A 27,854-nucleotide genomic window follows, 5' to 3' on the forward strand; every position below is an offset into this window, starting at 1 on the left:
GCACTGCAACCATTATTCTGTTTTTAGCTTTTTAGTGTTTTAATGACTGTTTTTAATGTTTCAATGAATGTTCTTAATTGTTTTTAAATCTCCTTTTCTTTTGCATTATGTTTTGATGCTTTTAATGGTTTTATGTGAAGCACTTTGAATTGTCTTGTTGTTGAAATGTGCTCTACAAATAGCCTTACCTTGCCTAAAATATCTCTTTCAGATCCTCTGTGGTCCAAGAGGCCTCGCGTGTGCACTGCAGAGTGCACTGCTTATCACAAAGTTTCACAATATATGATTATAATAATTACCAACTTAAAGATGCATCCACACCCAGAACTCACTTTTGTACAATTATTCTCTTATTGTGATTTAATACTTAAATACAAAGTGCAACATATACAGATTAGACATTAAACATTATAACCATTAAATATTCTAAACAGCTAAGCTACAGTTTCGGTTCTGGAGAAAGACAAATAAATAAATACATCGATGAAATACACAAGAAAAGTAAAACAAAGAACAATGCACGACAACCTTATGAAGACATGCTTTCATAAAACCTCACCCAGAGAAGAACTTCTGAAATACAATCTGAACAGAACAGAACAGAAGCCCTGACAACTGTCAACAGAAGAACTGACATCCACGTGAAACACCAACCGTCTTTGCCATTAGATGTAAACTGTAGACAAACCCCTCTTAGTTTAGTGTCAAACATTCAGTAAATGAGTACAGGGCCATGTCCACAGGACACAGAGGCATTCAGTGCAACCGGAGCACCTGATGGTAAAGCCCACCAAGTCCAACATGATCAACTTAACGTCCAAACAGTAAACGCAACTCAACTGCAACCAAATTCTTGTTTGAGCAGATTTGATGTATCTGGGGGAGCGGATTATAATGAGGCACCATTTCTTCAATGTATTTGTATATATTTGCTGACTGCACTATATGCTCTTTAAAATAGTTATACATATTCTGTACATCCAAATCATGTTATACAAAGGATATATTGCACAGTTGAGCTGAGTGGTAATGTAAACATGAACTAAAGCTTCAATAAAAATACAATTAATATATATATATATATATATATATAAAAAAAAAAAGATATGGCAGTTACTTTCCATTTGTTGACTCATAATTCTCCTTGAGACCTGAGATTATTCTCTACAATGAGACATGAGGTAACAGCTTTCAAATTTTCAGGATGTTCTTGTTTCAATCATTTTTAATTCTCTAACAAATTTTAGATCGATGCTTTCAGCAGGAATATTTACTATAAGTCATGAGGAGGTTCAAATGGAGAATGAAGGTTTGGAAGCCATAACGGACTCTTCCATCACATTTGCTCATGAGAGTTTCTGTGGTGAATTTCAAAACACACAGAAAACAACCAGCAGCGGAGAAAAATGCAAGAATTGGAGTCAGCTGCAAGAGCGTTGATAAGGTACACTTAAAAAAAAAGAGCAAACGCAACATGATGACCAGATGTTGGATTCACATGTGTACAGGTCAATACATTTGGACTGCTGTGTCTGCACCATTCTGCATCGCTTCACTCCAGAAATATGACAGCTTCAGTACATGATGAACAGCTGTGTTTGATGTTTTCCTCTTTGATGGTGTTCTACAGATCCCACACAAAACTATTTTATTTTCTTAACCTGACTGAAGGTGAGGGGCACCATCTCACATAAAAAACCTGGGAGAATAGTCAGCAATGTTTATAACTAGAATATAATAATTACATTTTTCTTGGTATCATTTGAATAAATCCTGGTCGGTTCTGTTAAGGAATAGCAGGTAACTTGTGTTGCCCCCTCACCCTTCTGCTCCACATTGTCACACTGTAGGCAATCTTAAAACTAAATGAATTACTGGAAGACAGAACATGCTTTAAAGAGAGCAATACATGTACAGTTTTTACAAAATGATCAATACTATAGTTATGCTGCGTTGGCAGTTCGATGGATTTATGAGTTATGTTAAACTCAACACTGTCAACACTGATACCTAGTTGTTTCAGGAGAACGTAGGATGGATGATTGAGGTTATATGGCTAGTCAGTCATGCACTCCTGATATAGGATATGCTTCAGCATGAAAAGGTTAACGTACCCCAGAGAAGAATCCACACTTTGAGAGTACCTTGCTGCAGGTAGTTTTGTGATTTTACCCAAGCTGCTGCCTGTGTCTTGACAGACGTTGCTGGTGAGAGAGAATGGGGCGGCAAAGGCGCTTTTTGTGTTCGTTGTTGCACTTTTGATGTTTGCTATGCCTCTCATCCTGAGCGCTGCATGAGAAGGTGGTGTAGATGTGAGGCAAAAAAAAAAAAAAAATGGAAATGAGGCACCGAGACTCCGACCCTGCTCTCTGAAGTCTACAATGAGCAGGTCTTTCATCCACTGCAGTATTGCAGCACGTCTGTTTTGTGGGGAGTTCCAGTGGAATAGAGAAAACGAAGGGCAGAGAATTCCCTTTTGAACAATATGAGGCGTGATCATTAATACAATTCTTTAGGTCAGAGGGGTTGGCTTTGGAAATGCACGGTATTGGTGGTACTCGGCGTTTGCCAAGAAATGTGTCTGTTCATCTACATGGTGTAAAATCCTAGTAACATTCAGCAAAGAGTTTTAAAAAATCAGGGCTTCAGATGCCAGATAAAAGGAAGCGTTTGATACAAGAACTTCCATTGAGAGTGTCATTGATGGTAGGAGTGTGGGCGGGCTGGAGAGCCTGGTCCGGAGGAGGGCCGATGGAGGGGGGAGGAGCTGGGGGACATACGAGGACTCAGCTCGCCCGTCTGAAGACGCCACAGCAGTTCCTCGTTATTGCGACTCAGCCGCTTCTTCTCGTTGCTCTCCTTCTCCACGTTCACTTGCAGGTTGGCATTATCTTCGGAGAGTTGCCTGAGAACGAAGAGGAACAGGGAAAAGTCAAAACATAAATGCAATGTTGCAGTGCCCTTGCTTTAATAAAACAGTTTTTTGCCATATTTTTGCTGTATTTGCTTAAAATCTCTTTATGTGCATAGAAAATTTAAAGCCTTAATCATCTATACTATACTACACTACACTGTACGGTACTATTTTATATTATAATTTCTTATATTATATTTTATGAACCCACTTACTTAATAATAATAATAATAATGATCATAACAACAAGCATAATCCTAATATTCATAATCATAATTAGAACATTTCACAAGAAATTTTGACAGTGTGGCTGCTACTGCCTGAAATCGTTGCAATATATATACGCCAATATTACCAGTAGTATCATTGAGGTGAGATTGAGATATCGCTTCTCTCATTTCTGCATTTTAGATTCATACTCTTGGATTGAATCTTGAAATACATAGTTGACAGCGCGTATGTGTGTGTGTGTGTGTGTGTGTGTGTGTGTCACTGTTTACCATGGTGATTGGGGCAAATAATATTCCTTTGTAAATGAAATTAATTTCTGTATTTGAGATATATACCATGGGGGGCCTGGTTAAGGAGGGCTTTGTGAAAAATATCTGAATGTTGTTATTTTGACTGGTATTGCAATTGTGACATGATTCATATTATTGGAGGGAATGATAATATTGCATAATTATTCAGATTTTTATTGAAAAATATATGATGTCTATATCAATTATATCAAAATATATCATGGTGTGAATTTTTTTTAGAGGATCTGTGCCAGACAAACATTTTTTTCTTAAGTCGGTAGAAAACGATTTGTAGGCTGGGACGTCTCTGCAGCACCACAACACTGAATCAGAATGGAGTTTTGACCCATATTTAGCCTTTCAAAAATATTCTGCCTCTTGGGATTTGGATATTGCACTAGTCCATATTGAAATCTTGCTAATATTCATATTTGAACTTGGTTTTAAATTTGTAGTAGTATGCATTCAAAACATATCTGACCTGGACACAGCAAGGTTCTTGTCTATTCTCTCCTTCAGGTCCTCGTTCTGCTGCTGTAACACTTGCACTCTCTCCTCCAGGTACACATTCTTTTCAGCCTGCTCAAAAACACAGGAGGAAAGTGCACAACATTAAATTCTTCAAATGATGTAGGACATTATATTACAAGCAAAACAGGCCATATGACAATTAATATAACAAAGGAGAAAGTTCTCCCATAACATACTGGGGGTGCGTAGGTCCCTTTTTGTCATTCGAGGCTGTCGTTAGCTTACACTAAATGTTAGGTGTTATTGGAATTTGAAAGTACATTTTAAAAAAAGCAGAAATTTGAAGCCTACTATTTTCTCCAGTTCTGAGATCTTCAGGTCCTGTTGGTGAATTTGTTGATTCTTCATCTCCAGAACTTCTTTCAGACTTTTCAGGTCCTCGTCAATGTGTTTGTATGGTGCCAAAGCATCCTGGCAAGAACAGATAACATTCGTGAAAACCACTACGAGTCATCACCAAAGCACTCAACAACAATGGTCCTGTACTGTATCAGGCAGCAGTTACCACAATTTGCTCATCTGTGCTCTTGCGCAGAGCTTCTTCAAAGCGCTTGGCTCGATCTCTGAGGCTACGATTCTGAAACGTCATCGTGTCCACCTGATCCTGGGGACCAGACAGATATCAACTCGTTAATAACTGTCTCTGATAACACAATGTATCATTCCACGAATCTGTAAGAAAAAAGAAAAGAAAAACATACATTTTCAAGGAGAACGATTTACCTGCAGTGAAAGCCTGATCTTTTCAAACTCTTCTTCCAGAGACTTGGTCTGCTGCTCATGGGCCATCTTCAGATCTGACACGAGACATAACACACCATTATCTCATCAGCAGAGTGAGCCAGTACGGGAGAGCAAAAGGTTTGAAACCGTGGCGCTCACTCTTCACGGTCCTGGCGTGCTCCTCCTGCAGAGTGGCCAGTGTGTCATCGTGAGCCGTCTCCATCTCCATCAAGGAAGCCTCATGGTTCTCACTCATCTCCTCAATCTGGAGAAGGAAAGCGAGAAGTTATCTGCTTTTTTTTCTCTCTTGCAATTTAAGTGAACAGACCCTTTCAGAGACATCACATCTTCACTTGTCAGATCAGATGTGGACTAAACAGACGGGGTTATAACCAGTCTTCATCCAAACACACACACGCACACACACACACACACACACACACACACACACACACCTGCTCCTGCTGTTTGACCCGAAGCTCCTCCAGCTCGGCTCGTTGTTGGGCCTGCAGGCTCTTGGCCTCGGCCACGTGCTGCGCCTTCAGCCGCTCCTCCAGCACTCCCAGCTCCCTCTGCTGCTGAGCCCGCAATCCCTGCAGCTCGGCCTCAAAACGACGCTCCAGGTCCTCCTTCTCCTGCTGCAGTTGCTCCCAGTGTGCAACACTGAAAGCTGGAACACAACGCGGAGCTTTAGCTTCTTTCACAGAATCCAAATTAAGGTCACGGACGAACGACAAAAGCGGCAACTTTGTTTCAAGAAGATACGCCAAAGTAAAACACTTATTAAATCATTGATATTGTTACCATGGCATTGTAACGTCTGGATGATTAACACTTGATAGGTTACTTCTTTCTTTTCTTTATTTATGCCCTTTTATTTGAAAAATATTGATTAAAAAAAAACAAAAGAAATAAAAAAGGAGTCTGAGTTTGTTCTAAATTGTGTGTTCGATCTGGCTAAATAAAGACTTCCAACAGCGGAGTGGATTCCTCCTTTCCTTGTCATAGTATACTGTATAATACATGATATGCAGTAAGCAGGGAGTCCCTGTGGTGCCGTGTTTATCACGCTGTATCCCACTTACCCACTTCATCCCTGATTCTGGCGAGCTCCAGGGACAGTTCCCTCTCCTTCACAATGGCACTTTCGCTCTGAAATGCAAACACACACAGCAGTGAACACCTCTGTACTGTAACAACACCTTCACTGACACTTTTTTAATATAATGATATACACCCAGTTGCCAGGTTATTAGGTGCATCAAGCTATAACCAATGCAATCTAATACAACAGCCCTCTAAAAAACCTGTCTACCCCCATAACCACAACCCATTTTGTATCTTTAATAAACCAAACACCAGAATGCTCCATCAATAAAAGAACTTCTCCTGTTGTCCATCCTCCAGGACGCACTGACATGACATTAGCTGGAGCCATGATTTATTGATAAATATTACATTAAAACTCCATGTGATAACTTGGCACAATATACAAGGCTAAACATCAGAAGTCATAGCAACAGTCCAGCTCACTTTTGATTATCTCAGATGATTAACAACTCTGTGCTGGTGCTCACAGATCACAATAGAGCAGAAAGACACACATGAAGACTGGTAACAACATAGTTTCCATAATTTCTGTTCAATATAGACAACAATACACATTTTCACTGCATCGTCTGACATCAGTGTGTCATCTAGTTCACCCTAGATCATCGCAGTAAAGGGTCCAACGTTTAATTACAGTACTTTCAAGAGTCAACTACAGCATTTGTGAGACACACAGATGCACAGACCGTCTCTGGTAGCCACTGGGGACTCGTAATGTGTGACACCATCAGAGCACCTCTTACTCTCAGAGGACACACCAGACAGTTAAATGACTATTGATCACAACTCCAAACATGCAGTAAGACAGCTATATGCACACTGTTGCTCGGAGACAAATCAGAAATCACAAAGCAGTGCTTACGAGAAACAAAGAGAGAGAGAGAGAGAGCAGTGGGTTAAATATGTATGAGATAGTATACAGCATGTCTCGGCAACCATGATGTCACCCTCTAAGAGGTTTTACTTGGAGCTTACAGTCATCGGGGAGGGACTGCCGTGACGGATGGTCAGCAGCTTCTTTCTTACTCCTCATCTCCACCTTTGCTCCTACCCATCATTTGACCAAACGCCCCCCTCCCCTACTTAGATCTCCAGGGATTTATGTGACATGCATTCTAATTTTCCCATCTGACATTCAGCCCTCACCAAGGCAACTTAATGTATTTTAGGTCTGCAACCGATGATTGTTCCCATTATTGATTATTTTTGTGATTCTTTAAACAATTGTTTGGTCTGTGACATAAGAAAATAGTGAAAAATGTTTGTCATGACAATTGATATGTCCAACTATAACAGGCCACAACCCGAGGATATTCTGCTAACAATGATGCAAAACAGAGAACATAATAAAATCCTAACATTCGAAAGACTGGAACCAGCTGCTGTTTGGCATTTTGTCTTGATACATCACAAATAATTAACAGCTTATTCTTTTTTGAATTCTCTCAATCATTTCAGCACTGTTCATTTTACCTTCTGGAAAAGAATAAATATGTCTATCTATTGTGCGGGTGCTCTTTCTCAGCGAGATACTGTGATGAGTTAATTAACTTCTCAAAAGTCTGCATCCATGTAATCAATCCAGCTTCAGTGGGACCATAAAAACCTTCCAATGTGCAGCTGCTTTTTTTGTTTGTACTTTTTAGCCTGAAGCTGTTCAGACTCCAATACACAGGAAGCTGCAACTACGGCATGAATTTTATAAAAAAAAATCCATGCCATTTCTCGTAGACATTCAGCAATATTGACTATGGAAGAGACGAACACATTGTAAGCGAAAGTTCTTCTAGACACAATCAATCACCCAGACTTACACCAGCATACATAGAGTCAGGACAAAATGTACACTGTGAAATAGAGAGACAAGTGTAAGGATATAGCAGAGCAATGATAGCATGTTATGTAATGTCCTCTGAGAGAAAAGAAAGAGGGACAGTGCGACGGACAAGCCTGCTTTAACTCAGCATAATCGTGCACCGTTTACACTCTCCCTACAGCCCTGTCTTTAGCAAAGGAGTGAATTTAAAGCTCCTATAGACAGACACACTCAGCCCCCACCATTTAAAACACACATGCGCACAACCACACATGCAGAAACGAATCTTCAGAGCTGAAACAGGCTTGCTTGCCTTCAGGAGATACTGTCTTTACCGTTTGGTCCAGAAAGCACAGAGGGAGGAAATGGAGCCTACAGCAGCAGTGGCCCATACTAGGCTAGCAGACAGCAGCATCCCTGAGCCGACGGGGGAGGCAGCAGTGACGGACGCGAGAGCCAGAGAGATACAGAAAGAGAAGCAGTGGGGGAGGGATCCAGGCAAAGGAAGGGAGAGGGGAGGAGAGATGGGGAGACCGAAGACTCACCTCGTTTCCTGGTTTGCGACCGGCGTTTATCCCTGCAGGAACAAAGACTGCCAGCCCCAGCCCAGCCCAGCCTGCCCTCCCCTTACGCCCCCACCATCACGCCCCGTATCACATTCACACGCATGGCAGCGAGCAACACACACACACACACACACACACACACGCATGATGTGCAGTCTTTTGCATCTTTGAGAAAAAAGAGTGGAGTAGGAGAAGATGGGGGAGGGAGATGATCAATAAGTGGCCAATTATTTGCTCTGTAACTCAGTTCAGATATAATAAAATAACTACATGCAGGCATTTCAACTCGTACATGGAAAATGATTTCTTCTAGATAGCTCTGACTGAAACAATGATGTCCAAACTGCCCATTATAACTCCATTTATATACAATAAAGCACTTTAAATCTTGTTATGTTGATGTAAGAGAACATTGGTCTATTTTTCAATCAGTCTCATACACACATTAAGCCTTCTAAAACATCATCAGCATATGTTGTCACTGTTTGTGGACATCTTAAAATCCAGGACAGAGACATGACTAGTATGACCAGTGCTGAACTCATCAGTGGTGCTGGGTAACAGGGTAGAGGGGGGAGGTTCATGGTGGGAAGATCTGAATCTAGCCTCAGCCAGCACAACAATATCTTGGCCAATATCGCAAAAATAGACAGGAACTTAGAGGTGAACAAAAACTTAAAGCTGGCTATCAATTTCACCTGTAAGGATCTGTAAATTATTGCCATTTTTTCACAATTTGTGATTGCAAACTAAAATAAAAAAAATAAAAAAATGAAAGGGACATCTTTAGAGAGGTGTCCGATCTCTGTTTGCAGATATATCTCAGATGCACATATTTCAGAGTCTTCCAGCAGTCAAACCGTAGTCGAGGTACTCTGCCTGAGAGACAATCACTCTCACTAAAAGCACAGCTGGGCCCATGCAGGCAGCTCTAATCTCATTTATCAACTCCCACTGTACAGCAGAACCCGTGGGTGGGGCTGGGAAATGAATGAATTGCAAGCAGAGGATCCGGAACGGGAAAAGAAACAAAGCGCTTAATACAGGTTTGAAAAGCACAACACACTCAGTCACAGTGTGCAAGCGGACTGGCTGTACCTTCAGAAGCTGTGTGACGGAGATTCTGACACTGTCGGCAGTGATTATCTCACACAACAGGAGAATATTAATGAGACGCATCAACCCAGCTATTTGAAATAAATAGCAAATGCGTTTAGACCCCATTGAGTCAATCATCCAGCAGCTGTACGACAGACCCAACATGACATACAACACAGTTTTATCAAATGCCAATTTATACACTTCACAAATCATTTCCTTTTGTTTAAACTACTGGAAAACCCATTGGAAATCTTCAGCATTTCCCCAAACTTCACCACAACTTTTACTGACAAATCCTATTGCTCCAGAGTTACATATTCAAAAAGCCACAACAATCACAATTGAAAGCTTTGTGAACAAAGTAATGCTGACAACAAACGGCAGATGCTGCAGGTGTCATTTGTGCTGGTGAGCAGCGTCACACTTTGTAGTTCCATTCTGAAGCTCGCAAGAGCTTTTCCTTTGTACACTTCTAACAGCAGGCCTGTGTGTATTAGCCTGGAACAAGGCTGAAAAATGCATTGATCACAAGATGAACCATGATGCAAGCTTTTTATTTAGGTAAAATATGCAATATCCATTACAGTATTTTGTTTGCATGCATACTGCAGGTTTTGCATGCTTTTGCCTATTACTTATAACTATTTAAAAGTTATTGATAAACTATTATAGAAAACACTTTGCAAACCTTTTTTCATAAAAATTCTAGTTTGTATATTTATTTCCCAACTTTAGTGAACCACTCTTTCCGTTAATTTCCTGGCATGAAAACCAATGTGCGGAGATTTGAAACTTGCTTGAGATGGGTTATCCATCCTTCATAATGAATGTCAAATTCACTTCATCAAGTTATGTTATTGTTACACAATAATGCAGCTGCAAGCAAGGGCTGTTTTCAAAATGCATCCCTGCTGAACATCCAACTTTTTAATGTAATAAAAGATAAAAAAAAAATTCAGGACATTCATAAGCTAATTTATTAGATATTACAGCCATTGCAAACTCCTGGGATTCATTTCTGATAACATTACCTTGTGAATGCAATGCTCACAAGTCTTTGGATGTCAGAGCTTCCTTAAACAGACCTTTACATTAATGGGGATGTGACACCTGCTGCAGCCCTGTTTCAGTCTAATTTGGACTTTAATAAAACCTTTTTATAGGGCTCTTATAGAGGGGGCAAAACAAAGTGTGCTTGCCCGTCAACCCTGCTGAGGTCCCGGATCTCCGCTGTAGCTTACCTTTTGACAGAAGTGCTGGGTAGTGATGCTGAAAACGTCCAGGCACAGGGAGGCCTTCTTTAACTGGGCCTGAAGGCTCTGTAACTGCAGGTCCTGCTGCTCGCAGCGTTCCCGCAGCTGCTGGATCAGAACCCGGTCCAACTCCTGGGCCCTCTCAGTCCGAACGGCTCCGTGAACTGCTGCTGTCCGCCCACAAACTATAGCAACAGAGGGTTAGAATGATGAACAAACTAAACTGAAATCTGTTCACTCATGGACTTAGACAGTGCAGATAATATCAGCAGTTAGTTTACTCTCTGAGCTCATATTAAAATGAATGGCTGATTGGTTGGAACCACAGCGGTTTATATGGTCCTACATGGACAAATGGTCTCACTGTTACTCAAGTCTTCTCACACGCTCCGACCAATCAGCTGCAGTTTCCTCTCTCACCTCCAGACACTCATAGTGGGGAAATATATGAGTGCATCATGTCTGCAGCATCAGACCTTTGATCACCTGTACTGGAACTCTACCCTGCTGTTATTATGTCTGTCTGCTCTCTGAGAAAAGGACAAAATGCTGACTTGCTGTGGTAATCTGACCCAGCAGGACGGCTACTGAAGGAGCCATCCTAGCATTACAGCTCCTGCAGCTTGTTGCTATGACAACAGCAGGCTGACATGGGTCTTGTAATAAAGTGTGGAGAGGGTGAGAGAGAGAGAGAGCGGCAGTACGTTTTAAAGGTACAGTAGAAGCTGATGGCACCATTGACTCATTGACCCCCCCCCCCCCCCCACACACACACACACACACACACACACACACACACACACACACGTAACACTCACCGGGGGACTGAGGCTTGGGCGAAACCACTGCAAATCTTTTAGGTGAGGACATCGGTGGCACCGCAGCCTCTATGGCCCTCTGTATCTCTCTCCTAGAGGCTGTATAGTAAAGAGACATGTTTGTTTGTTTAATAATGCACACATTTCAAACACAAGAAATACATGTTTAGTTTTCTCTAATAAATATTATTTTCAAAAATATATTACAAGTTAGTACATAATCATGGTTTAATAGTGGTGTAGAGTTACATTTGACGCACTTATGCCTGACTTTACTATTTCAATTTTTTACTACTTTTTACTTCCAAAGCACTGCACTGCCTTTACACAGGACAGCATTATTATTTTTTACTCTTTCCCCTTAAATTTAAATGACAGTTAAGGTAACATGTATGTTAAGTTACATACACAACATACGAGTTTAAAAATGATGGAAATAAATATGACGCCTATATACAAGCCCTAAATGACACGCTAGCCAGAGCCTAAGCCCTGTAATACAGGTTTTAATATATTTTTTTATCTTAATTATACACTACAGGTGTGTTGTATGATGGGTAGTGTGACATGTATGTGTTGGCTGGTGGGTGGCAGTCTGTGCATGTAATGTATGTATGCAATATGTTGTTTTGTATTGTTTTAACAGCAGACACTGTATGTATGTTTCCAAGACAAATTTCCATCTTATCTTATCAAAGTAGATCAAATGAGGTTCACCTTGACCTGCTACAGCATTACAATGCTGCTTAAACATTAATGCACCAGTTCCATCAATCAATTTTATATTGAAAGTGCAGCATCACTGTGCAGCATGGTCACAATACACAATTAGAACAAAGCACATACCAAGCACAAAAAATATACTACAATAAAAACATCAGTATTAAAGTGATGTTAAAAGGGCAATGGACTCGAAAGGGTCAGTTTAGGCTAGGCTGGAATAAATACAAAACGACAAAACGCACAGCAAGCAAAAAAAAACAGCCTACCCTAAGTACTAGGGTAGGCTGTAAAGAAGTAAATATAGAAGGTAATGGTTTCCAGAAATAAGGGGAACGGAGGGCAAAGGGTCTGAAGCCAACTGATTTGTTTTTAACTGAAGGGATGACCAGGAGACCAGCAGAGAGAGAAGACAGCTTGCTGCTGTGTACGGTGTAATTAGCTCAGATAGGTATAGTGCTATAAGACCATGCAAGGCCTTGAGTTAAAAGAAGAACCCTCAAAATCAGCTTTAGCTTGTGCTGGTAACCAGGGCAGATTGGATGTTACATAAATATATTTTACTAGCTGCAGCATTCTGAACAAGATGAAGACTTTTAGTACCACAACTAGGAAAACCAAAGAAAAGGACACTAATGCATGGATTACAGTTTCAGCATCACACAATGATGGAAGAGGTCAGATTCTGGCAATAATACAGAGATGGAAAAAAGGCTGTCTTGGTAATTATCTTAGTAAAAACTGTGGCACTGTAATTTGAACTTGCAACAGATCTGAATACCTTCACCAGAGTCCCTAAGTTACACGACTACTTTTAAGTCATTAGCGTACTGCTGTAAATGTTTGACTGTGCAACTCTGCATGTGTTGCGTATGTTTTTCCTAATATTTGATTTTTACTTGAGAAACCTTCTTGAAAATGTATTCTGGCTTCAAATCAAACAATCTGAGAAGGGAAAATCAAACTTTGATATATATGTTCGCAAAAATAAAAGTTGTTGGGAACTGAGGAAACATTTAAGTGACAGTGTGGTACAGTCAGTGGCCGCTAGCTGGAGTTGCTGCTCCACTTGTTCACACAGGTTCTGTCGCAGGAAGCTGAGGCTGCTTCTGGCTCACACAGAAGTACACTCTGTGACCACTGGATGGTGTTGATACTTCACATCCAACAGGAGCCACACGATGCACGACTAACAACAAAGACGCCTACATCAGCAGAGAAGCAGTACATTTATTGTACTGTAGCAACAGTTAAGAAACATTACAGCAGGACTCAGTTCTTAGGTTCATTTCTTCTCATATGTTGAGGAATTGCCGTTGATGCAGGTAAGGCGCTACACACCAGAAATTCCCCTATTTCCGCCTGGCCAACAGTGTCAAGGTCAGTCTAATTTTGAACCGAGTACGATGACATTTTTAGAAAGTCTAATATAGTACACCAGCATGTAAAAACTACCCTGCATAGGTAAATGTCTTCCTGCTCCCTTATGCAACTCAGCTTAACAGAGAAAACAGTCCTTTCTGAAGGTGAAACAGTGTTTTCATTACAGTGCTGGGAGTTCCCACTGACTCTTACTGAGGAATGAATACCAACATGTTAATTGAGGGCTACAGTTCATCCGTCGTCAACTACACGTAGTCTACATTCCAATGGTAAGCTGCCACCTCCCTCTACCACTCATTCTAACACTTGCTTACGTATCCAATCCCAAGGGTCATGTGATCGCAGGATCCAGTGACCTTGATCTGGGGGGGTTGTGGATACAGCAGCACAATGATGTCGTCTCTGGAGATAGCTCCAACACCAAATACACATATAAAAAAAGGGGGCAGTGGATGCATGTTTCCACGGTTTACGTACCAAGCGGGGAGCAGCGCTGCGGCGGCAGGCTGCGGCGCTGGAGGCAGGGGGCGTTGGGAGGCGGAGGCCGGCTCTGAGCATGGGAGGCTTCACTGGGGGGCGCTGTGGCGTTGTGGAGAGGTGTGTCATCGCTGCCACTGCCGGGGTCTGCAGAGCAGGGAGGGATGTCAGAGAAGAGGAAAAATGTAGTCTGTGAATGTGTCCAGATTTTGAAAGGTCGCAATTTACAGGGATCTATGAACCCTGTGATGCTGAACAGGAATGAGTAAGGTTGGATGAATGGATACAGCACGGGCATCCGCTTTCAGTCCCTCCATGTTTGCACTTCTTGTACTGTTTGTTGTGTAAGAACAAAATGGTAGAAATGTTGTACATCTCAGTCAAAGTGTGAACAAAAAGAAACCCTGTGGGATGGGAGCATTGTAGCTTTAATTAGTCAATGCATTACCATTTTTCATAATTTGTACATACACAGAATAGTGCCAGTGCATCAATACACTGCTGTAAATAACTTAGGAAATGAAAAGCATATATTTCGTCCCTGTTAGTAACAATGCTGTAAATCATCTCTCATACTTCCCATGTAGCATTGCTTTTGTATCTATTGGATCAAGTATCAGCAGATCACTATCTTTCCTTGGAGAGTAGTTTTTTTTTCTAAACTGCAGAAATTCACTAAGACTAGTGGAAAAGCAGAACGCTGCAAACATCTTAATTATTCATAACAGCTGTTATTACGCCTCTAGCTTTTTGCGGATAGGAAAGGCTTTGATTCATAGACCAACCGAGGCTGTAGCAAGGAGTAGTCCAACAGAGAAACATCACCAAGCACAAACATCCCCCCCCCCATGAACAGGGAGGTCCTCACGGTTGTTACACATTGTTGTTTTCTTTCATAAAATTTCATCAGGATAAACTCTGAACCGTCTCTCTGGATTCCAGCACTATAGACAATTCAGCATTGACGTCGGTGCAAGTGAAACCAGGACGCTCCGATTACTTATCATGAAATATTCAGCTCCTCAATCAATAACTCTGCTGAGCATATGCGGCACCTAAAGGTGCATCAGCACTCTCAGAGAGTAAAGGAGGACACGTTTGTGCCCTTGAACCATGCCCTACGAACCATCCCGACCCCTTAGGTGGTCTGGGACCGGTCTACTTTCTGTTCCCAGAGACAGAACTAAACATGGAGAAGCAGCGCTCAGTTCTTCTGCTCCACATATCTGGAACAAAGTCCCAGAAAGCTGCAGGTCTGCAGAGACCCTCAGCTCCTTTAAATCCAGACTGAAGACGTTTCTGTTTGCTGCTGACTTTGATTGAACCACATTCAAGGATATTAATCCATTTCTGCATTTTACTACTACTGTATTTTATGTCTTAAACTGCACTGCAACTATTATTCTGTTTTTAGCTTTTTAGTGTTTTAATGACTGTTTTTAATGCTTCAATGAATGTTCTTAATTGTTTTTAAATCTCCTTTTCTTTTGCATCATGTTTTGATGCTTTTAATGGTTTTATGTGACGCACTTTGAATTGCCTTGTTGTTGAAATGTGCTACACAAATAAACTTGCCTTGCCTTGAAGTAAAATATGGTTATTCTGATCTGAGAAAGAATAAAGCAGAAGATGGTTCAAGGAGCCTGGAATCACAGATGAAACAACAAGCTGTTGTCGTAAAATTTAATGGAATACAAAATAAATTACACTTTTGATGTCAAAATGCCCGGGGCCTGTATGCAACCTCCAGTGGGATCACAGTAACTCTCCTCACTGCCACAGATTCACCTGGGAGAGTCGGCAGATGCTTTTCTTTCCAGAGGCGACTTACTGAAAGTCTGAGCCAAGAAGCAGATTGGTTGAAGCACTCGGTTGGAGGCTGACTCACACTGCTGTATGCTTGTTTCTAACCTGCATGTACAGTACAAATCCATCCCCTGCTGTAAGCATCCACTGATCAGTGTTACACCAGCAAGAGGGACTCTGCTGGTGACTAATTCATGTGAGAATAAAAACAAGCAATTTCACATTGTATTTGCAATAACGCTCATCTTTATCATTTTTTTACAAGATAATTAAGATGTCTGGCCTCTGTGTTGCAAAGATTGGAAACACACAAATTCAGATAGATATCATCAAAAAAGTAATTTTTGTAATTAGTTTGATACAATTCTCTTATCATATCCAATCAAAAGTAACATAAACCAGATCTCCTCTTGAAAAGGTGGACCAAAGAATGCGGTCTGACTTGAAGAAAATTGTGTCTGGTGGTCTTTTTTCCTGCAGGACATGACAGGGTTGAGGGACTAATCCACAAGAAAAGAGGCTTATTATTCATAACATGCCACAGAGATTTGTGCTGCTTCAACTGCTTTGAAGTCTCACTTGCAACTGGTACGCCAAGTACAAAGTTGGATTATAAAGTATAGTCACAAGTAGCTATACCAAGTCTACAAAATGTCCAAAATCTCCAATATGTACATATTAAAAGTAATGCTATTTGTTTAAGCACCAGAAGGCACCCGCATGATCAGATTGTGGAAGGTGAAAGTTTACACACTAATCAACTATAACTGACCACTGGATCAAATGTTTGACTGACTTTAAATGGCGTTCACTGTGTTCACCTTCATTCAATCCCTTCAAAACACCATGCTGGTACAGAACCATACAGAACTCTCCACTCATAGACAATCGCGATACTTTGCTTTTTTTAATGAAGGCTACCAGGGCTCGGATTACTCTTATCCAGCTTTCTTTTAAGCGATCATGTGGGAGCCTTGAAACTCATTGCAGTGCAAACGTTGTTGTGTAACATTTACTAAACTATGCAATACGGTTTCCCAAAAATCAGCCAACTGATGGAAAATAATACTCCGTCTGTCTTACCCCAAAACAATGTTCTGTTCATGCTAAAACAATGTTCCATGGACATTCTGGCCCCGTCGGCATACTCAGACATTTCTGCTGTCTTGTGTGAAACAAAGTAAACTACGAAGACATTGCGATCATCAGGTTCACATTCGCTTAACATCTACTACTGTGAGTGCAACCGGCAACCATGCTGTAACTCCAAACGCACTTAACAGACACACGAGCATACTGTGTGCTCGTAACAGACTCCCGCAGAGCTAACTGGACAGACGTATTCAACACATCGCCAGCCTCCCGATGTTCATCATGGAAAGACTTACTCACTCCCAGTCACAACGTTTTGCTGAAGTGCATCCTCAGCGAACGTGGCTGCATTCGATGCATACGGTGGCATACTAATAGAGCGCCGCTGTCAGAGCCAACAGCCTGAAGGGAAACACTGCAATGCAAGCTGCCAGTCATGTCTATGCTGTCTAGAGCGACTCCCAAGCGTTATCTGGTACACACCCATTCATTAAGGCAGCTGAAAGGAACGCAACGCAAATTTGTCATTCATTTACGAACCAAGCAACAGCTCCACAGAGAAACTAACGAAGAAGGCGATAAAAGACAGAGTAGGCCACACTTACGTAACTGCAGGTGATCATCTTTAGCTGTGGTCGTTTTCTGAAAAATCGGGGTTGAAAATGGTACAAAATAACCCGGTAAAGTGGATATTGGAGACTCCTAGGAGGGATGCTGAAGCAGAAAGAAAGCCCATTATCTGACTTGACTGGGGTGAAAGCTTGAGGAGGAGATCCACGGGCAAGAAAGAGGTTGGTGTCGGAGTAAACACAGCTTCACAGATTATCCTGTCATACCACACCCTGACTCTCTATTTCCGACACACAGCGGCACCACTTTTTTCATTTCAGAGATTATAAATAGGGAAGAAGAGACTGCTGCTGACATGTGAAGCAGTTGCTGCGGTTGAGGTTGGGGGGGGGGGGGGGGGGCTCACCCTGCATGAGGCAACAGCTACCCCCCCCCCCCCCCAATCTGAGGACCAGAGGCGTAAGGGAGCGTCTGAATCCAGCAGGTCAGAATAAGTCATGAGCAAGGGAAGGCAGCAGTCAGCTGTCTTGTCTTGAGCGAGGACAGCATTAACCTATCATCATATCAGCCAATCAGCACTGTCAGTACAGATGCCACAGGAACCTGTGCAAAAGACTAATCCAACGCTTATCTGGACATTTAGTTTGAATGATTTGAAATGCATTTTATTTAATTTAGTTGTATCTGTATTTGTGGTCAAAACTACCAAAAGTAAAGGTTCCGTACAGCTGCTTGAGGTGTCATTTTGTGACTCAGTCAAACAGGATCATGGGATGAATGTAAGAATGCAGGAGGACACGCACAAAAAAAGAACACACATACACTGCGTAACAAACTGGCAACTTCTAAGCTTGTTCTGCCACATTTCTTACATCTCTGTTACACTCAGATAATCAGCTTGTCAAGTGAATTTCACCAGCATTGATTTCTCCAAATAAAGACTGCAGCACCAGGATCTGATCCAGATTGAATGCTGCAGCATGCAGGCTGAGCAGAGCCAGCAGAGGGCGGACAGAGTGACTTATAGACGTTGAAACCTCTGCGGTGCAGCAGCTTTCAGCGCCTACTCGTGATAAATAAATGAAAAATTGTGAGCGGCTGTTACTATAGTAACTGAGGATACCAAGGGCAGCCAGCACTACCGGTGAACTAACATGCAGTTGTAGATGCAATAAAACGTTAAAGTGGAATATGAGGCAGACAAATTAAGCACTGTCTGTCTGATGTCTGAAATATTTGTGTCCGAGTCTCTCACATTTTAAGCTAAAGTAGTAAAAACTCTATAACCCAATTTAAAGGAAATGTATGCAGAGAGCGTGACTCACGCTGAGAGGGCCGGCAGGGATCGCCGTGACTGCTTTCGCTAGACTGGTTGCTGGACACAGAGGAGACGCTGGAGGTCCGGGCGAAGCCGAAGGTGGCCATACGGGCAGCTGGCAGGGCGGAGAAGCCTGGAGGACGGAGACCAGATTGGCCTGATTTATGCAGGACACTCTTTGGGCCGGTTTCTGGACCTCTCTCTCCTGACCTCTTTTGCTCTCCTGGAGGCAGATGGGAAAATATGCAATAAGACAGTACCAGTGTGTTGAATCTAAAACTGAAATGATTATTTACTTCGATATAAATATTGGCACAAGATTTATTGGGAGGGAATATTCAGGAAATACACCACCAGTTTCACCACTAATACACAAGTCACATCTGCTCTGATGAGTAAAAAAAAAAGGATTCATGTCAGAGTCCCTAGCAGCTATAAAGACAACACACATGAATACATATTTTCATTCAATGAGGAAATTATGAGGAAATTATAAGAGCGCACCATATGCAAAAACTGGCTAGATTAGGATTTATAATGTGAGCATGTAGAAATGTGCAGCGTAACGGAGGCGAGGAGGTGTGAGTTACATTGCTATCAAATGCTTCGCACTTCAAAGAGTTTAGGTGCCAAAAGCCAAGTCTCATCCATAAAGCATGACAGGAAAAAAAATTAGGTCATTCATTTAGCGAGCCGCAGAAGATAACTTCTTTGCAGCCCGACAAGGAGAGGACGGGATGTGCACAGAATAGCAAAGTATGAAGATGAGAAAGCGCTCCAAAAATAATTTCCCTACAATGGTCCTAATGTTTTAAAACCACAATTTGTTTTGCAACACAAGCACGTAATCATGCAGCATGTTAAATATGCTCTTGTGTTATTTAACGTTCTTGACACCACATGTACTTTTTCACTTTGACCCGATTATGCCTGCAACTAAGCGTCTCACCTGCAGGGTCCACATAGCCAGGGGTGGACGCTCCGACTGCCTGAGCAGACTGGCCTGGGACCGGGGCTGACCTTTGACCTGTCTGCTGAACTCTTGTCTTGGCTGCAGGCTGCCTGGTGACTGCCCCCAACCCCAGCTGAGGCCTCAGAGCTCTGGGTGAGCGGTAGACACTGCCTCCTTCTTGGGAAACATGCTGGGGAGGAATATTACAAAAAACAGTCAATCATTGTCTTCAAATATTTCATGACTGGCAATACGATGATATATATATATAGATATAGTTGTTTTGTTAGGAATATGTATAATAAGCATATAATTTAGTTATCACTACTGAGAATTTAACAAACATAAAAAAACGAAGTAGATAGGTTTGTAGTTTTCAAGGTGTATATTTCAAATTGCATCTATTACACATGAAAATAAAGTTGTGAAATATGTTATTGCACTTTTGTTCATATAGCAGTACTTTTAAAATAAAATAAAAGTGCGCAATACACTACTTTTTAATTCATTATTGAATTTTGCACATAACAATGTGATTAATCAAAAAATTTGTATCGTTGCCCAGCACTAATATATATATATATATATATATATATATATATATGTATATATATATATATATATATATATATATATATATATATGTATATTTATGGCATGCAATGACAAACTAGATTATATTGATTCAAAAGACCATTCTTCACCTCTTGGAGATATTTCTCAGACATTTCCTCATGAAAACTGCCCGACTTCCCACTCATCCTTTGAGGGATGGTGCTGCTTGGAGGTTTCACTCCAGTCGCAGCCATGCCAGGAGGATAGTACCCCACCTTCTGCATCTCCTGTCGGTATTTATCAAACAGCAGGTTGGAGGAACATAGCACCGGTGTGGATTTAGGTTGAGGACCAACCTGTGGCTCTTTTTGAGGCGGTTGGCTGGAGTAAGAAGATAGTCTCAGTGGGAGTGCAGAGGCTTCGAGTGGGGTATCTGTCCCTTGTGGTTTTGCTTGAGGATTCTTACGAACATAGGTGATGATTTTTGGTCGGACATTTTTAGGCTTCTGGGGAGGAGACATCCTCCTGGATTCAGGCTCTTTCTGCTGAGATGTGACAGGTTTGGGGATGCAACTGCTCAAACTTGTCTTACTTGGTGGTCTGACTGTTTGACTTAAACCTCTCTGAGGGGAGTCACTGCGCTCCAAGCTCAGTGCCCTGATGCTCTGGACCTTGGCTGGAGAACCAGGCGGTCGTCTCTTGGGGGAACCGGAGGTTGTTTTAGGGGAAGTAGGAGTGGCTGGTCGACTGGGGCTTCCCCATGGCTTCCTCCTCTCCAGACTTGAAGAGCTGGAGGTGACGGTTTTCTCAAAGGAGCCCTGCTTCTTTAAGGTGTTATCAAAAGAAAGCTGCTTCTTTAAAGTATTCTCAAACGATGGCTGCTTTTTGAAACTCTTGTCGAAGGAGTTTTGTTTTTTCAACGAGTTATCAAATGATCCTTGTTTCTTTGTAGCTTTGGATTCAATTGATGACTGAGTCCCCTTTGTACCAGTTTTAGGCGGGCTGTAGTTCACAATAGGGGCCTCATCAGCTTGTGTGCTTTTATCCATTTTAGGGCTTTCTTCATGTGATGTTTTAGCAGCGTGTAAACCTTTGTGCTCTGTACTTCTCCTTCGATAATATTCTCCCTCTGAAATGGTATTCCTTGCTTTATTTCTCTGGTTTTTGTTCTTCCTGTGCTCATCAATGACACCCTCAAACAGATCAACTCCATTGCCCACTTGTGCCTGTGATACCACATCCTCCGAGTGAACTGTTGAATTCAAATTCATGTCCACATTGTTCCTGTGTATTGTGCTTTTTCCAGAGGAGAGGGAAGGATTATCAGCTTTTTGAGAGGCCTTGCCTCTCTCAGTGATGGTGTTGCCATTCAGGGAGACCAGAGTCAAGTCTTCTGAGATGGTTGAGTAAGGACCAGAGGCCATGTTCCAGGAGTCTGTAGTCTGCGTCCTGCCAGCAGTGTCCATAGCAGTGTCCATGCTTGAAATGGTGGACAGACAGGTTACAAAGACATCGGTTTCTGAGCTTAACTCAGTCTTGGACGCCTCTCTGCTCTCAGAGACATGAGAGGCACTGGATTCCTGCTCACTGGCGCCATGCTGAACAGACTTTCTCTCTTCCCTGGTCTTATTATCCGTTACTTGTTCTACTCTAGCTTTGCTGCATGATGACCGCTGTTTCCGGTCTACAAGCCCCACAAAGTCCTCTCCATCCTCAACCAGGTACGCCTCGAGCTCCTGACACTCCAGCATCTCAAACTCAGCCAGATCTGGGTCGTCACACTGGGAGTCTGTACCCCAGATGATGACTTTGTCCTGCTGTGCCGTTTCAGTCATCAGTCCAGACAGAGTGCCAGTATCGCCCGCCATCCCAACATCCTCTGTCTGGATTTCATTGGCGTTGGCATCACCGTCAGCCAGCACGCCATCCTGCTGGTTGTTATTCCTTACTTCCCCGTCACCAGAAGTCTCTCCTCGCTCGGTCATTTTGGAAATTGCTCTGAGTTTACTGCTCCCCAAGAGCACTTTCAAAATCAATCATCCATGGCATCAATTACAAAAAAGTCCGTCCCATCAAAGACACTTAGTGGCACAGCAGGAGCCTAGAATTGATTTTCACATTTCTTTCCAGCATGCCAGTAATCAGAATGTCTACTTTCATGTCTAATTTGGAGGATGAATCTTCTTGAAATCTGGTGTCCTTATCCTGTATTGAAAAAAAGATAACACATTAGAATATCAACAAATGAGAGATCACATAGAAAGGAATCTCCCAGAGACTAGTCAGACAGCTAGATTTGGCAAAGTGGTCCAAACATTTGACTTTGGAGTGATAAGTCTGCAAAGAAAAGAAAAAAATCAAAAGAAAAATGTGCTTTTGGATTTAACCTAAAGTTTACAAATAAGAAGCAGATTGTAAATGCAGGTTTAACGTTTGTATATGAAGGTAACGACATCTAAATATGTTTTGGATGAAAATTGCAAATACTTTTAATGACATATTATATGGACTTCTAATATATTAATTTAAAACAGGATGTATATTTGCAAACCTTATTATTGTATATTGTATGTGGAATAGTTTTTACATTTATATACAACTAACTATTTTTGTGTGCTTTGAAAATATTTTTGTGGAGATGGTCATTTTAATACATTTGTGAATCGTTCTGTGTGCATTAATTTATATTGAGACTGATCTGACTCCACAGATCACAGCGAACAAACATGTGTTCTCAGATCTGTGTGACAGAATGGGATTCTGTCTCATCTGGTTCCGGGATCCATTCATAATATATATATATTCAAAAATATTGAATGATCTGTCCTTTAAAAGTCCTTGTTTTATAGCCAACAAAATAAATTTTGCTCTTGCTAGGGAATATACGTGGATGATATTATCTTTTCTATGTGGACACTACTGTTGTTCCTACCTGTGTCTGTGACTAACGGACATGACGTTTCATGCTTCTGCTCAACAATCAGCCTTTCAGTGTAGTTTCTAAGATTGCCTCCTTACAACTGTGAATAGTCTTAAGCAACTTTGTTAAGATCATTTACATTATGTGGCAACTGTTATTTTCTACAATCCCCAAAGCATTTTCCTTCCCTCATCAGTCAATGCTTACTTTTCCCTTTTCTTCTGAAAAACTCCTGTAAACACATGCAATGTTACCAATCCCAGAATATTTGGTCAACAGCCAACAACACGTCACTGTCACTGACATGAAGAGAAGCATCTTTTTGTTATTCTTGCAGAGGAGCGGTGTGGTTGCGACATAATGACAGCATGCTGCGCTGTGGGGCGAACAGGTGGCGGTTAAGTCTGTTTGCTCCCACATTAACTATGAATGGGTACACAATTACAGTGTTTACATGGAAGAATTTATGTGACAGGTCATGTCTGAACTGTTGCCTCTGGTGCTTCTCTATTTGTTCATGAGGAACTTGTCACTCCAAGTGTGGAGAAGATGCGTCAGTAGTAGTACCACATGGTACCCCAATGTGGCCGCTCACAGTCACTACTGATCATAAGGGCTGTATTTAATAATTGCTATAACAACCCAAGGATTATTAGCAGCAAGCAAGTGTGTTCACTATAGTTCTGCTATTTAGAGTCTCTGATTTGGATTATACTATAAATTGGAAAAACCCAGTGGTGATCCATCCCTGCTGTTTTAATGTCTTCATGTCTTCTTCCAAAGGCACATAATAAAGGATGTCTGAGATTGACCTACTTCCTTTAGCAGACCCTCAGAAGCACTTGCACAATAAGTTCCCACACCGCCACTTATTTGGCATTATTTATCTCCGTTTGTCAAGTACAGCTGGGTACCACCAGTTAATGTTTTTTTTTTTTTAAATAAAACAACATTTTACTGTCATGTTTTTCCATTATGTAGTCACACCTGGTTCAAAGGGCCTTGATAGTTGTTTGTGTTTTCCTACTCATTTCAAGTCACAAACGATGTCATGACTGAAAATGGAAGCGCAAAACAGATACCTGTTCTGCACGACGCCCCCGAATTCGGGGGCTCGAGGGCTCAGACGTGTAGCATATACTGTCGAAAAAAATGCATTTATCCAGAGCGAATATAATGCATGTATACATGTTATATACCAGATTAAAAAAAAAAGTCTGGGCAATACTATCATGTAAGCCATTTTTACAAACTCCAAACACAATTCTACACAACTAATATAATCAACTAGAAGATTTACTCCGCGAAACCATTACAATGCTGTGAGCAAACGAGCACCAGAAGCACAAACCGTTTTATCGATCAAAATCATAAAAGCTCCTTACTTTATCGGTGTTCTCCGGTAAATCCCCGCTTAATTCCTTCAAACATATGTTCTACGTATATCCTGTGCGTTTCTGAAAGGTTCCCGGGTATAAACAAGGGTCTGTCTATCTAGGGGACCTGGGGAAAGGGTTTTGACTTTCGGCGAATCGGTTCTTATGCTTCAGGAGGGGCGCCACGTTTTTAATTCTGACTGGCTAACGATTCTGTCAATCAAACCCACGAGGTGTCCCTTCAATAGAATGGACTCTGACACTTCGAAGGAGGGTTCATTGACTGAAATTGACCAATCATAGGCTGAGATATGAGACATAGAAACTGGAAGTCAGATGAGAAAATCCCATGGATGACAGAGAGAAACAGTCTCAGATAGGATCCAGGCTCTCAAATGATGCCAAACTGCTGTATTTGGATAGATTGAACACTATCAGTGATAAAACAAGTGCAATATATAATTATATAGTATATACAATTACTATAACACCAAGTTTATTATATTATAAAATTTATTATAACACCAAAAGTATTAAAATAAACTTAGAGAAATACACTCTTTTTAGTATGGGTATGCAATTTTCGAGCAGAGGCCTAAAAACAGGGCGAGTGTCCAAGAGGTTAAAACAACTTGGAGCTAAAGTAGAGCTAAACTGAGTTCTCTGTTTATCCTTGTCAAACTCACCAGCTGATTAGCATGAAACCTGACTGACCACTGCTCCACCTCATCTCTTTGTTCCCTGTATGTCCAAACAAATTCACACACACAGCAGGAATTTAGCATCTCATTTCCCTTCTTATGAAAACAAAACGGTTGTGTTATAATAGACTATGCTGCATGTTTCGAACAAGGAGGGGGATACTAATGGGAACGACACATGTATATTGCTTTTTTTTTTTACTTTTATATTTCTGGGGGGACACTTAAAAAGAGGGCCCAAAGACAGCAGTGTGTGGTTTGAAGTACAGGCTAAGACACTACACTAAATGCCGTCTCAGCACCTGCAATGCAGAACAGAAACCGATGAATCAGATTCCCTTATACCTGCCTCTCCCCTCGCCTCCCTATCAGGTCTGTACCACACGCTTACTTTACCGCTATTCAACCACATGAAGCCACAAACTCCTTCTGGGTAACCAGACAACCAATGAAGCTGTGGTTAAGATTCTTACATGGAGCACGTTGCCTGAAAATAATTGACAAATTGGATGAAGTCTTGTTTCAAGAGAAAAGTTGCAGTAACGGGATTGTTTCTGCTGCAGACAGTTTTCTTTAATTGATTTCCAACTCCAATTCAATGCAGTGCAGATGCAACAGCACTGTACATTATATCATCTGAACAGAGGTGGCATGATGGATATGGTTCACTAGCTTGGTACTGTATATATACACAGTATATATATATTTATATTTTTTGTACCTTGCCTGCCGTACGGTAACATTCCATCATACTGTGGATTTCATAATTTTCTGCTTCACAGTCTCCTGTGCTGGTTGAAATGAAAGCATTACAGAGATAATTAAACATTTAAATTCATTTCAACCTCTTTCCCTTCAAACAATCTCTGGGGAGCTGAGCGTTACAGAAAGCGTGCAATGCTTTCTCCACTTCCTTTCCCACCCCATAGCACATACTGCTATACTGTATAGCAGTATAGGCTGTCGGTGTGTTAGGCTCTTAGGCTTCTTCCTGCATTGGCCTTGTTAAATTACGTTCCTTGGTTGTTTTCCTCGCACAGTTGCAACGGTGACAGCGATTGAGGGAATGTATGCTCGTACCAACAACATGCTTCCCTGAAGAATGTTTCCCCATCCCCCAATTGTTCAGCAACTCACCCCGCCGCCACCTTCATCCTGATATACAGCATGATGGCGAGACCTTCACCGGGGGCCTCTTATGAAATCAGTGCATCCTTGCGCGAGTGCTTGCGAGAGTGCTTGCGAGAGTGTACGCTCGAACCACTTGATTTTCCCAGTAACGCATGTGCTCCTTCAGCTTTGGCACTGATATATCTGAAGCAGGGCGCAGATCAAGGCCTGCATTTGTCCACCAAGCTACACTTGATGTTTAAACTGGAATCCTCATAAAATATTGACACCAGTCTCCCTCCCATTTTAACGCTTCAGTGGCCCTGACTTCTTTGTGTCACCAACTAAAGCTCAAAGGAGATATTCTGTTGCTGTGACTTAAGCACATTGACACTGCATACAAAGTGTGTGCCAAGTGAAGGCGCACTCGGTGCAGAGGCAACATACATGCCGGAAAAGCATTAATGTGACATGCAAATGATTGTAAGTTCTTTCTGAATAAATGGACAGATACGTACAGTAATATCAGCACTGTTCATGTTAAACACAATCACCAATACAGCTAGTTGAGGCCTCGGTGGTCCTTAGTGCTTCACCGTCACTTCTTACATAATGAAACAAAAATCAGGCCTTTTGAATAACTGTGGTCACTTAAACCACACCAGCAGACATCTGTCACTTCACTGATTCCATGACTGATGTTCATTTATGCTGCCTTCTTCCTCATTGCTCAGCTTCTAAATATAAATTCTACACACATGATCTGCAAACAGGAAGGCAAGAGGAGGATTTGTTGCTTTTAGGACAGACACAAAACAGACATGAGATAGAGGTGAAAGAATAATGCATGCAGCTCTGACCCCACTACACAAACGTACACATACAGACACTGAGGTGAGCCCACCTTTAGCTTAAATGTATACAACAGCCATTAGAATTTGCGCTCCTGGGGAACAATTGGAAAAAAGACTCCTACAAACATCAGCACCAACAGGATCATCCGCAGTCTCTCCAGCATTTGCAGCAGTGTCAATAAATCCAATTATCACCGCCGTTGATCTGAGATTGAGATCGAAAGGGAGATAGACGCAAACCGCCCGCCGCCCCCAGTGTGACACGGTAAAACCTTACCGTTTAGATTCAGGTAATCCGCTGGAGAGGAGCTCGTCAGTGAAGACACGAAGAAGCAGCAGGAGGGACACGTCCAGCTTTAGGCGCGATGATGAGGATACAGTCTGCACCATCGCTGGAAAACAGGGAGGAGAGGAGAGAAGACAGGAGAGGAGAGGAGAGAGGAGACTCAACGCCCATGTCAACACGGGCTCACGTCGCCCCCTTCAGGGGAGATCATCCATTTATTCTCCCTTTATCAATTAAAAAAAAGAAGAAGCTGCATACTTGCAGTGGCCTCAGTCTGTGTACGCAATAAAGAGACAAAAACATGAGCAAAGTAAAGGTACGTGTTCCATGTATCCATGTGTTTCTCCTTGATAAGAGCTTTCTATGTATCATCGTTAGTAA

General features: G+C 41.7%; 1 protein-coding gene across 5 annotated transcripts; it reads right to left on the bottom strand.

Moving 5' to 3' along the window:
* Positions 1-358: 358 nt before the first annotated feature.
* On the bottom strand, positions 359-27,542 carry mtus2b (microtubule associated tumor suppressor candidate 2b). Of its 5 annotated transcripts, none has more exons than XM_068714407.1 (15): positions 27,465-27,542; positions 20,376-22,431; positions 19,669-19,861; positions 18,727-18,942; positions 13,934-14,080; positions 11,354-11,452; positions 10,524-10,720; positions 5,775-5,841; positions 5,145-5,359; positions 4,849-4,954; positions 4,690-4,763; positions 4,472-4,570; positions 4,258-4,377; positions 3,917-4,014; positions 359-2,905 (listed from the first exon to the last, which is right to left on the bottom strand). In XM_068714407.1, exons 2-15 carry the CDS (start codon positions 22,209-22,211, stop codon positions 2,698-2,700), a joined length of 3,675 nt encoding a protein of 1,224 aa, XP_068570508.1. In that variant the 5' UTR covers positions 22,212-22,431; positions 27,465-27,542; the 3' UTR covers positions 359-2,697. The 5 variants fall into 5 exon arrangements, with proteins under 5 accessions (XP_068570508.1, XP_068570482.1, XP_068570490.1 ...); XM_068714381.1 differs by having other exon boundaries at positions 3,917-4,017; XM_068714389.1 differs by lacking the exon at positions 27,465-27,542 and adding an exon at positions 27,238-27,313 and having other exon boundaries at positions 3,917-4,017.
* Between the last annotated feature and the right edge of the window lie 312 nt (positions 27,543-27,854).

Source organism: Cebidichthys violaceus, unplaced genomic scaffold (assembly GCF_023349555.1).
Source record: "Cebidichthys violaceus isolate CVI_PGR_0920_01 unplaced genomic scaffold, fCebVio1.0.p SCAF_1, whole genome shotgun sequence".
NCBI lineage: Eukaryota > Metazoa > Chordata > Actinopteri > Perciformes > Stichaeidae > Cebidichthys > Cebidichthys violaceus.

Coding starts and splice junctions, on each gene's coding strand:
- mtus2b (XM_068714381.1), bottom strand. CDS start 22,211: ATGACCGAGCGAGGAGAGACTTCTGGTGACGGGGAAGTAAGGAATAAC. Junction 18,943..19,668: donor TGGCTATGTGGACCCTGCAG/GTGAGACGCTTA, acceptor ATCTGCCTCCAG/GAGAGCAAAAGAGGTCAGGA. Junction 4,571..4,689: donor AGATCAGGCTTTCACTGCAG/GTAAATCGTTCT, acceptor TCTGGTCCCCAG/GATCAGGTGGACACGATGAC.